The sequence below is a fragment of the Corvus moneduloides genome, chromosome 1 (assembly GCF_009650955.1).
Source record: "Corvus moneduloides isolate bCorMon1 chromosome 1, bCorMon1.pri, whole genome shotgun sequence".
In the NCBI taxonomy this organism is placed as follows: domain Eukaryota; kingdom Metazoa; phylum Chordata; class Aves; order Passeriformes; family Corvidae; genus Corvus; species Corvus moneduloides.
Window position 1 is genome coordinate 119791909 of NC_045476.1, and position 12553 is coordinate 119804461.

Below are 12553 nucleotides of genomic sequence, written 5' to 3' on the forward strand. Positions count from 1 at the left end.
CTCTACTGCATTCCTTTGTCCACCTAAATTAAATTCCACCCTAATGATCCACTGTTTCCTGCCGCTCCCTTGCCTGGGTGCTGCTGCGGCATCTCAAGCCAGCAGGACGGGTTGAGGTGTTGGCGTGGCTTACGGAGCAGGTGGAGACCTGGCAGTGCTGCTGCACACAGCAGCAAGTGCCAATTATCTCATCTGGCCACAGCGATCGCACTGCTCCCTGCAGCTCAGGTTTGAAGGCAAAAAGGCAGGAGCTGCTGCTGAGATGTACCTCTTTGGCCTGACCTGTGCAAGCATCAGCAGAATCAGCTTCCAAGTTTTAGGATCCTGTGCTATGAGGATTTTTTTATTTGAGACTATGAGTGAAGTTCAGTATGGTGGTGTTACTCAAATCCCTCTCAAACTGACGTCTACATACTGAAGACGATGAAGTTAGCTACCTCTGTCTTCAATATGCCATAAATACCACACTCTTCAGAAAGTATAGCTAGGAAAACATTCCATGAGTAAATTAAGTGTCATATTTCTAACGGAATCACTGTGTCTCTCCACTGCTGCTGCCTGTTAGAAGTGCTGGTCAACACCTTCTGGCGAGAGATGTCTTCTTCTAACCATTGTCGCAACTTGTAAGGACGGGACACTCTTGTTGGAGTAGTGCTGTCAGATCTCAGTTCAGAGGGGCACTACTTGAGCAAAAGCCAACATACCATGATGGATTTGCTGTTCCTTTGCCAATAGGATGCCTGAGGTTTGTCAGCTGTGCTGGAATCACTTTCCACATTAAACAAATGGAGGAAAAAGAGTACATTGAAAACTAAAGCTTAAGAGGCTTGGAGAGATTCAAAGAAGTGAAACAATAACATGTTTAATAGTTAATTCCCATTCTGGTTTGGCTTTAAGGTAGCTTCAGCCTTCCAGTTTGCTAGCAGCCTTCGTAAGTTCTCTGCCAGGATGAGTCACAGCTTCTGGAGCTGGGATCCAGCCCTTTAGACAAGCCATCTTTAAAGGTCTGTTTACCTTTTCCAGATGATAATGAATTATAGTGAGAATTGCTTTATGTTTTCCTCCTCTTGAAACAGGGGTTTTGATGAATATAAATTCACCTGTGGTAGCTTCTTGCATCCCTTGGTCCCTGATGCAGTCTGAGTACTCCTGGGATCCTATTTGGTGTAGTTCCGTGCTGTTACACAGAGATAGGTGTCTTTGGAATACTCCTCCCTGCTGGGCTGTCTCAACTAGTTGACTAGGAATGCAAAACAAGCAATAACCAGAGCCCTGGTCTGACTGTAAACCATTATTTACCTGCTAGGAATGATATTTCCTGCTGACTGAGGAGTTGAATTAAGAAACTTAGCCACGTAACCATAGTATGTAATTCAAGGCACAAACTGAAACCCATATACGGTTGCTCCATCTTATGTTTCTGTAGTCTGTAATGTACCACTTGAGAGAATGGATGTGAGGACAAATTTAGCATTCATAGGCAATTCCATGTAGGAGCACAGAAGGGAATGGGCCTTAATGTGGCTGCTACAAGGGGGCAGCACCACGATTTCATTGTTTAGTGAGACACTTCAAAGAACTGCCAGCGTTTTTGTGCTGTGTTGGCAAAGACACGGGCTTTCCTGGATAACAGTTACTGTGCTTCTCAATGGCAGATTTTTTTTTTTCCTCTGAAAAGCTGTTTAGGCAAGTGCAGCAAGGCTCCAGTTGCATGACACAACAGTCATAACTGATTGCCTGTGCTCGGAGGAAGCCTGCTTGGATGAAGAAAGACCAGTGTGCCTGGAAATCATGAATAAACTCTAAATGCAGTACTGCATAAGGGAGCTCATAGACCTGCTACTCTATCGGGGGGCATCTGATTGTTGTGCAGATGTGTTAGACACTGAGCCATTGTGAACACAGCTGAATTGGGGCATTGTAATGAAGAATTTCTACTCATTTCAATTTTCAGCATACGACTACAGCATCACTGCTCAACCAATGCAAACAAAGACCATCCAGTGAATCTTTTTTTTCCCCCCCTCCTATTTGGTGGTTGAACTAAAGGTTTCATGTTTTCTTTTCAGTGCCAAATTGCTGCAAGGAACAATTCAAGCCGGCAACCAGGGAAAGTGTTTGGATGCCCAAAGTAAGTATGTTTGTGCATTTGTGGTTTTTTTACCTAAGAACTTGTGTTTGATGGCTGTAAGGCAGTAGTTAAGTAAGTTTGGTATCAATAACAAGTGATATTCCTCTCCATCATCTTTGACTATGTAACAGTCATGAGACAAAACTGATGAAAGCTAAGTGAGAGGCCACAGACATCTTATAATAAATAATTTTATAATAAATATAGTAAGTAATTTGGGGGGAGGGGTTTTGACTGGAGTAAGAAGGGAATGGTGACAGAAAGGAACTTAAAAAAAAAAAACCTAGAGGTGGACAATGAATCTGATGTCTCCCTTCTGCTTGGGAGATTCGAGAAATTGTATCTTTCCTTGCTTTTGTTTTGTTAAATGTTAGCTCTTCTGCACTTTATTAGTGCTGCCATCATAATGTTAAGTGGAAGAAAAGCAAATTACATGAAGCATGTGTATGGAGTTAGTAATTAATGCCACATAGAACTCGTAAGGTGCTGTCCCTTTTTTAATCCCCAGCGATGGGATTTTAACTTCAACCATCCAGCCTCCAGCTTGGCATCTGTGAAATCTGCTCGGGAAGTCACCTTGGGAAAGTGGAAGGACCGGTGATATCAGACAGGAAGCCCACAAGGTGGCAATGTTTAGAAAGCCTTCAGAAGGGATGTGCCCTGAACAGATCCCTGCTTCCTGCGGTTGCCATCACTTGCTGCCCTTGTACCATTGCTGCTGCCTCTGTGCTGTTAAACAAGAAATGCCAGTGTTGCCAAAATGGAGCATAGGATACCTGGTACTAAACCTCTTGTTTGAACGGGTTCACCATTGGCAGTGCTCACCATACTGTGCTGGATACCATTCCTTCCCTTTCCCTTGGAAGGAATGTGCTGCAGCATTAGTGGTTTGCAGTAGCATGGGGTTTCTTTATTCACAGCTAGTAATAAACACATGCATGGCACTGAAATGATGCTCAGCCTGTGTAATGAAGAACTTTCATTTTCAAAACATACTGCTGCATTTTAGCTAATGCTTGCAAAGCTGTTACAGTGTGTAAATAAATGCTAACTTTGGATGTAGGAGGCAGCTCAGTTTGCAGTGATACTTTCTTCGTGCTTCACAGCTAAAAGTGAAAAGACTAGCTTTACTGTGAAACTAGGAGGGTTGCTCCAGGTTATGTAATGCCCTGCCAAAAAAAAAAAAGAAAACTTAAATATGTTTGCAGAAAGGTTTCTCTAGATACCTGATAGGTGTGAGAAATTATTCAGGATAAGTTCTATGGTAAATACAAGAATTGCCACCAGCAATTGTTCACCAGCACAGACATAGGTAAGTAGGAGAGGGACAGTTAAACAAGGAATCATATAGTCCAGATTCACCAGATTGGAAGGGTAACTTCGACAGCAATTAGCAGACATGCGGGGCTCAAGTGTATTTGATGACTCTCAGGACAATCAGCCTATAATTTAGTCAAAAGTGGCTCATATGCCTCAAGGACGAAGCAATAAATCTAGACTACAGGAGGCATCTCAGAGCAAGAACTAGGAAAATGTAATGTCCTCCCCCGTGGATGCAACCCTTCCCGGGAAGGTGTTGCGGATGGAAGTGCAGCAGGACAATGCCCTGTGCTGAGCCACAGAGCCTTTCATCTGTTGCTTTCCGCTCTGGCATGGAGTAGATGCTGCTGCTTAAAGTCAGGCTTCGTCACTGTGGTTATACTGGCATTGTCACAAGTACTTGGAAACAACAGGAAGTCTAAAGAAAACTGTGAGCATGGAGATAGTGCACAACCACCAAGTGGACATTTATAAAAGCAGACTGCGTCCTACCTGTCTAACAGAAACTTATCTGACATGTGCAGATTTCCTGCAACGTGTAACCCTTTCTGTGAAGCAACAGACGGTTTTCCAGTGTATTCCCAACGGATTGCTGCTCACTGTTTAGCCTTTCCTTTTCAAATCCTTTAGTCCTTATGGCCTACTATATATCCAAATGAAGATCTATTTATCAGCCTTCTAAGACCAGAGATTCATTACACTGCTATAGAATTAGCTGAGCTATTACAATTCCAAATCCATGTAACATGTTATTATATACTAGTCTTTGCACAGGAAACCTTCTGGTCAGGTTTCAGTGGCTTTGAGCCTGACAAATGGGTATATTTTTCCATGGAGTTAAGTTATATGGACAACAACATGAGGGATGGATATTGGAATATCCAAGGAGTTTTACAGTTCTTGTATTAGGTGCTCTCATGTGCGACATGCAGATGGGGCCTTTTGGCAGTAGCAATTCCTTGATTGATGCATTATCACCAAAGCAATTACAATACGTCCTAACATTAGAAAGCAAGGCTGGTTTCTACTGGAACATTAGCTCAGGAATTACTCATTAGATTTCAGTTATTTTGGGATAGGTGAAGAGAAAGAAAATACCTTAAAAGTGTGTCCATATATTTATATATGTACACGTGTATATAAAGTATGTTGGTATGATGAAGTACTAATTCATGAAGTGTTCAGGGGAGATCTGAACAAAGGCCATTACGAGCTTTTTTCTTCCCTGCAGACATAAATATTCTCTGGCTGTTCATGGTAAAGGTGCATGTACTTACCAAACCAGCAGACTAAAGAATTGCTTCCTCTCACTTCTTTCTCCTTATCTCCCAGCACCAGCACTGGTACAGAAGAAACACTATTTCTAGATGAGAGCACTTTGTTTCCCCCTCAGTCCCCTGCTGCTTGTTTCCCCCAACTGGTTCCCACAATGTCCACCAAAGAAGACCCGACTTTCCTAAGGGATGCCTTGCAACTTCAGCCAAAAGACTGAAGAAGTGGGAAGTAGGTGGGCTGAGCGGAGTGCTTTTAAAGCATGGTCATTCTGTGGCAACACCATAAAGTCCCGCAAAATGCAGTGGAGGACATCTGTTTGGGAGTCAGTCCTGCGCAGAACACAGATGGTTTATAGCTGGTTTAGATCCAACATGAGAAAACCAGAGCCCTAAAGCCTGAACCTGAGGGAGCAAAGTTAACCAAATGGAATGTTTGCTTATGGCTGTGCGCTCACCAGCTCCATTCCCTTCTTAACTTAGGAACTGGGTAGCTTGGATAGCCTTTTATGGTGCTGTCTGAAAATATTCTGAACTTTGGGGTGATATTTATTTTTCCAGTACCCGATACCAAAAATTATCCCACAGGAGCTCAGCAAAGCAGCTGATGATTCATCAGGAACGTAACTGTGCTTTTCAAAAAGATAACGTGTGGTTTTGTTCAGAGTTAATGAGATCCTTTCCAACGCAGAAGCTGTCAACAGCACTGACATACATTTACAGTTACAAAAACACATAGCCTTGTGGTTGGGGTTTTTATTAAATAGAAACCTCATTTTCTACTGTAATGAGGAAAAGGCACTGTTTTCTTGCCACTAGTACCTTTTGTACTCGAAGTGTTAGAAGCCTTTTATTATTATTATTATTATTATTATTTTATATACAATGTGGCTGTTCAGAGGTTACAAAATGGTGCCACTTAATGCCAGGACTGCTGAAGCCATGATAATATAAAATAATATATATTAAAAAATATACCCTTGTTTCTAGTCATCTTTTATTGTCTTCTGCATCTTGCCTATCAATGGTGCTTCATTTAGAAGCTGGAGAATGTTCATTAAAGGATGATTCAAGTAATGATTGAGTTTTGCTCCAGCAGAAAAAGAAACCATAAAATCTAGGACCTTGGAAAATAGTAATCCTTGTCAGATATATCAAGTATTTATAGTGCATGTAGATGCTATAAAAATAACTGTGTGATTTTTCAAAGCAGTTTCTAGATTTTATAAATATAATCTTGCATGTGCCCCTGTCCTGTGGTAGGCACCAGGGAGCTTTCCTGGCCTCTCTTCCCATGCTGCTGCTAAAGCCTGCATCTGCACAGCAGGCATTGGGATACTGAGCTGTGGTGCTCAGGGCCTCCAGCAGCAGAGTAAAATCCAGAGGTGGAGAGGCTCCAAGTATCAGCATTTTTTAATATTTCTCTGCAATCAGTGGAGCTGGAAACTTTGGTTTTCATTAGCTGACTGCTTGGATGCTTATACAGTTCAGTTGCTCCATGATCTGCAGCTTGCAGAAAATCACTCTATATACTGAGTCAGAGCAAAGTAGGAGTCACTGGTGATGCACAGCACACTAATGAGGTCAGGTGGAAGCAACATTTAAGTTGTTCTTACAGTAGAATTGTTCCTTGTAATAGTGGCTTCTTCGACCTTCTTAGACACTTGTTTAGCACTAGGTCAAGTATGAGAAGGCCACTGTTGTGGACAATGCTATTGTGTTACAATACAAGGTGGCAAAATTAGAGGTTTTCAGGTCTTGGGACCTAGTAATTTGTTGCACTCAAATCCAAATGTTGTAATCACCGGTAGCATCTTGCATGTCTGCTCCTACTTGAGCCTGGAGCAGGCACAGAAACAGGCATTTGGTGGGAGGTGCAAGGGGGCACAGGGGCAAAGTCAGTGGCATCTGGCTTGAGCCTTAAAAGCCTCAGCTGGAGATCTGCCACCAAAGTGTGCACAGTTGGCACCCGTGTTAAAAATCCTCTCTGAGGGATGAGACAGGCCAGGTACATGTCATGGGTACCACTTATTGTGGGGAGCAGCAGTTTTAAGTCTCATCAGTACCCGTTCCTCATAGAAGGAAGCTGGCAGAGCCCCCATATTCAGGTTTATGCAGTGGCTTCCATTAGAGCTTCATCCTCTTACAAAAGGTCTGGATTTGGCGCACAGCACTAATGACCTGAGCGGGATGTGTGGGATAAACGCCTTCTGAACAGCACTACGGGGAAACTACCCTTACATCATGTTGTAGGTTTTTAAACAAATAACTAATTCCTCTCTTGTGTCTGTATAAAAGAACAATATTGACTGTGCTCAAGTATTTTCAGACTTGATCTGATTTCATAGCTATGATCGTTTTTGTGTAATGTAAGAGGCTTCACATAATCACTCTTTTAAATCTACAGCTTATGTTTGACAAGTGGGTCATTGGTTAATGGAAGCAAGTAAATCCAGCTGTTTATCTTTTCAGTGGGATCATGCACTTTCTGTATGCTCTTGTCTGCTCAGAATGGAGACCTGTACATTTTTAATGGCCCTCCCTCTATTTTAGAGTAGGGGCATGAGCTTTACATTATATTTCATTTCTTCCCTACATTCAAATAAAATATAGTCACAGTATTACTTCTGCTGGTATCCCACCTGATCCACAAATTTGTGGCAGCAGTTGTGGTACTGTTAATTTAATTTCTATGTGTGGTTTTTTAAAAAGTTGTTGATTTGACTTCATGAGGGAAATTTACTGTTGTACACTGTTTAAAAATTTTCTTGCTTCTTTATTTCTCCTACCCAAACCCCCAATATTTCTGTGTGTTGCTCTCAACAGATGCATCTTCCACTAAAGCAGACCAGCAGGAGCTTTCTCCCAGCTAGCTTTAACTCTTAACATTTTTTGGGTAATTTGAAATTTCAGGGTTTCAGAAATTGCTATGTAAGCCTTCTGTAGGGTCCCAGCATCTAAATAAAGCACTTGCAGCACTAGGTTAATAAAGTGCTCAAAGTATTAATGGAAACTTAGTCTAATAGGTCAAGCTCCAAAAGTCCTCTTAGGGAATGTCTGTCAGCAACATAATTTTCGTGACACAGTTTTCAAGTATTCTAATTTTTTTTCAATTCAGACTACTAATATAAGTGTAACATGATTAAAGCTGTCTATGAAAATTATTTTTCCTCTGCATTTGAAAGCTATTTTATTCATAAAGGCTTAGCATAAACACTAAGATGATAATGAGCATTGACTTGCCAGGGGAAAGAGTCTGTTTTCCATCAATAAGTGAGAAAACGAAAACTTTCAGATTAGTAAGGGTATTGTGTTAAGTAGCAATTAAATTATACTCACAGAACACTTTCTTGCTCCCAAATGCTCTAGTACTTGCAAACAGAAGCTATTACTTTAGAAGTGTGTTACAGGTCTAAATTCTTAACAGCAATTTAAAAAGCATGTGTGTAAGAAATCCTCAGAAAATAAAGAGCAGAATTCCTCAGATGCTTGCATTTGGCCAGGAAGGAGCCTGAAATAGCTGAAACAAGTCTATTTGTCTGTGGGAAGACAAACGTCTGTTTAAAAATGTTGTGTGCAATACATGTATTTGCTGTAGCCCAAAGAGGAGGCACTCCCTGATTTCTCTTCCAGCTAGAGATCACAAGCAAATCCTTGGCAACCTAGTTTTTCACAGGTGCTGAGGTGCCTCAGGGATTTCGGCTCTTTGGTGTGTTAATGGCAGCAATGTGTCACACGAGGTGGTGAATCCTGGCTGTGATGCAGCCTTTAAATACAGGTGTCACTTCCTGGGGTGGCTGCATGTGAAGGTGCATGCAGCTCAGCAAGCAAGTACTGCAGCCCATTCCTCTTGGCCGGGCTGAAATGAGGCGTAATGACATATGTTAGTATGTTAGCTGACATAATGACAGTATGTTAGCTGGACAGTAAGTATGCTGGGGATTTGTCTGAGGGAAGGCAACCAATTTGACCCAGGTCCCCTGCAGGTGGCTGAGGAAGGAAAGTGGAAATTGCCCAAGCCTACAAAGGATTATGTCTGACAAAGGAAGAGTGGGGAAGAATGGGAGAAGGAACAATGGAGAAACCTCAGGTGTGGAAGAAATCCTGAGATAAAAAGGAGGAGGCACTCATTAGTTATAGCAATGGAGAAGAGGGATTGGATTTGCTTAGCTGCAGAGCTGGAAGTACTGAGAAGATTAGAAAGCAACCTGTGGAAGAAAGGATGGAGATGCACCACAGTGGTGCTGAGGATGAAGCTTGCACAGACTTGTGACAGTAAGTGTCTTGAGGAAGCTGGTCATAACAGCAGGGCCCGTTTCTGTGCTTGTAAAATGAGGAAAGCTGACAGAAATCAGTTTTTGTTAAATGTTATGAATGTCCCAGATAAAAAGCAATTATCTGGAGAAGGGGGAAGGTTGCATACAAACAGAAAAGCACACCACTTTCTGTGTAACTTCTTGGCATTTGCTGATTTGATGGGCAACGAGACACCTTGGCTCTGAAAGAGAATGATTTGTAGTGCAGTGTAGGGTCCTGAGAAAACTCATTTTGCAGCAGGGCAATGGGTTCTCGGGCTGGGGTTTGCAATCACAGAAACACACGCTACTGAATGACTAGGCAGTGTGATTTTGATCCTGGTCAGGCATGAATGTGCTCTGTATTTCTTTCACATTAGCTAGGGCATGTGATACTGTTTATGTTGGCTTTTTGCTGGGTGTGGGAGGAGAGACGCTTAATTAACAGTTTCCTGGGACAAAGTAACCCCTTCAAATCCTGGTTTGTAAAGTCTTTGTCAGCTGGTTGAAACATTGTTGATCCAGTAAAGTTTAATAGACCATCTGCTGGAATCATTACTTTCTTGTGCCAGCCTTCTCTCTTCCTCTTTAGCAGTGGCGAGCATCTTGGGCAGGTCGGACAGGTCTGTAGCAAAAGACTGAAATGCCTTCAAAGTGTATTGCTAACGTTTTCAGTGTAGAGCAGTAAGAACATACATCAGAGATGGAGACTGTCCACTCCCACCTGATTTTATCATCTTTTTACCTTTTTCCAGACACCCTTCCTGAGCCCCAAGAGAGCCAAAGATTCCTCAACAGCTGAAAATAAGTAAATAAATGCTAGGCTTAGTCTCTCACATTTCCAAGCCCTTCCAGGCTTTTGCCGTTTCTAACTTGTTTTACTGGTTTTGTTTAAGATACGAATGTCTGAAGCTCTGACTTTTCCCAGTTGTAACAGTCATAAACTGTACTGTGTGGAAACATGAAAACCCAAATCCTTCTCTTCTAGAACACTAATCTCACTTTCATTTAATTCAAATTCTGTCATCCTCTGAAAAAATGTAGGAATCCAGATTACCTGAACATTTTTGATGTTTTTACTTTTGGCTTTCCATAGTCTTTGCATCTGAACTCTGACAAAACAAGTCTAGAAAACTAGTTAACACCTCAGTGCTAATGGAAGTGGTAATGGTACATCTAGAACAGCTCCAGCCAAACAATTCCATGTAAATGCATGTGAATGAGCCATGAGTCATTCTCCAGTCTCAATTCCTTTCAACCGGTATTAAGGACACAGGAATCCTTACTCAAAGCATTTATTGATCACAGCCTCCATTTACAGGTTTTTAAATGAGAGCTGCTCCACAAGGTGTGTCTGAAACTCTGCTTTAGCCCAGTGGGTATCACTGAAAACAAATGCAACAGACACTAAAGAATTCCAAATTTTGGGTTAGTCTGGAGTTAATGGAAGTAAAAATTTCTTCTCTTTGGAACCATTCCTCACTGAAGTATTTCCTGCTCTCACGGGAGCTTTTTGTTATATAGAAAGTACTGGATAAAAATGTTCTGGCTATTTGGTGTGAACTTCTTATGTTTTAAGTAAGGAATCCTTTGATGTATACCGAAGAATGCTTCTTTCTAAATAGGAATTTGGGGAGTTTATTCTTTAAAGCAGCTAGATTTAGCTAATGGGATTTAATAAATGTCCACTAAACCAATTTATTAATTTTAATCTAAGAATTAATATTAAAAGTACACAACTTAAAATATTTTATTCAAGGTTTTTTGAAATCCTGTTCCTGTGAATGTAAGCCCTTGTTTTGTAGACAGTATTTGAATCTTGAATTAATCCTTTGATTTCTATTTGATTTCTACAGTAACTATAAAAGGTAACTGCAGTCTTTCTGAAGGAAAATACCCATGGACTGTGGCTCTACAAGATGTCTCTCTTTAGCAATCGGTTCATGCACTAATGGTCAGATTGGATTTGCAACTCGTAAGACCAAATTTTCAAGTATGCTTAGCAGACAAAGACTCCAACATTTATTTTACGCTTCCTCACAGGCACAGAACACTTCTTAAAATGTTAAATGTGAGCTCTGAAATATAAATATCTCTGTATATTTAAAAATAGACTTGAATTACCTCATAGGGATGTGGTCCATGCACATTGTGTAATTGGGACAGCCCTCTCTTTTTTGTTTTTTTTTTTTTCCCCCCTCTTTATCTCTGTGTCTCCAGGGAAGGCAAATAATCAAGACTTGCTTAAAGTGGCAACACCAGAATCCCCAAGGGTGGGAAGCTCATTCTTTGTCTACAGGATGTCTGGAGTGATAAGTAACTGTTTTAATACAACTCATGCAGTGTTTCTTTGTCGTGACAAAATTATAATTTGGTGTTTGGCATAGTGAGTTTAAATGCCTAGAAATACAAGGTATAGAATGAAGTACCAGGATGGAGGTGGGACGATTTATTCAGTGCTGTGTAAACAAAGTCTATAAAGTTACAGTTTTGAATTTTCACCTGAAGTGATTTTATGCCACACTGCCTTCCTTTGGGTTGATCAGTGCTGTTGACAGTATGTCAGCAAAACTGGAAACATGAGTTCTGCATAACCCAGGTCAGCTTGAAATTTACCATGCACCACATCATGTCTGATACATGTTTGCTGTGTTAATAACACTGCTGTTGCTGATCCCTTTATGGGTGTTTCTGTGTGATACGTTATCGTCGCGGGTTAGAACTGTGCTCTAGTTTAGGCTGGCACAAGCCGGTGCTCTCTAATAGACATTCAGTTGCAGATACCTCACTTGCACTTCTCACAGATAACATGCAAATCTGATCTCCTAAATCTTCTGTTCCTAATCTACTAAATGCAACTTTAGAAATTAGGCTGATTGTGATGCAGCCTAATTAAGTATGCTTATGGTTATACCCATCTTACTGAATCTCCTCTTGCTGGGAATAAAGTATGTCAATGGACCTTAATGAATTGGGACTTCCTTGAACAACCAAAATGTGCCCAAGACTTAACAGAGTGACTTCTTTTAGCTCTTCCAAAACTTTCTTCCTGATTTGCTTTATTCACTTATTTTCAAATTTAAACACTCTTGGCCAACTCCTTCAGGAGAAAGAGCCTGTTTCTGCATGGGTTTCTGATAAACACAGGCACACGACTGCTAGAATTAACTTATTTTAATCTACAGTATGTAAATCTGTGGCTTTACAGAATTCTGTTAATCTTTGTTGTGATAAAAAAAGACTATGAGAATAATTAAATTAGGAAAGCGGACTACATTGCTCTGGACTGTTGCTTTCCAAAAGTTATTGCTACCTTCCAACTGTTTTCTGAAATCTAATCAAAGGAGTTTTTTTCCCCCACTGGAAAAAACTGCACTTGTGACAGGAATGTTCATTAAATTCCTCAGAAAAGTGATGTCCATGGCCCAAAATAATTATATTTGCATGGTGTTTGCTGCAGTTTGTAGCTGGGCTGTATTCTGAGAAGAGTGCAAGCCATATCACACTGACTCCTTTAGAGCTTGAACATGAACAGA

At 41.0% G+C, this 12553-nt stretch overlaps 1 protein-coding gene across 2 annotated transcripts in view; it reads left to right on the plus strand.

Annotated features, from left to right (window-relative positions):
* MAPRE2 (microtubule associated protein RP/EB family member 2) overlaps positions 1–12553 on the plus strand; it is a 99412-nt gene that overhangs the window by 24770 nt on the left and 62089 nt on the right. For both annotated transcript variants that reach the window (XM_032124787.1, XM_032124766.1), the window contains exon 2: positions 2070–2131. Coding sequence is in view for 1 of the 2 variants with exons in the window: in XM_032124766.1 (XP_031980657.1) it covers positions 2070–2131 (62 nt within the window). In the remaining variant the exon portion in view is untranslated. The remainder of the gene's footprint in view (positions 1–2069; positions 2132–12553) is intronic.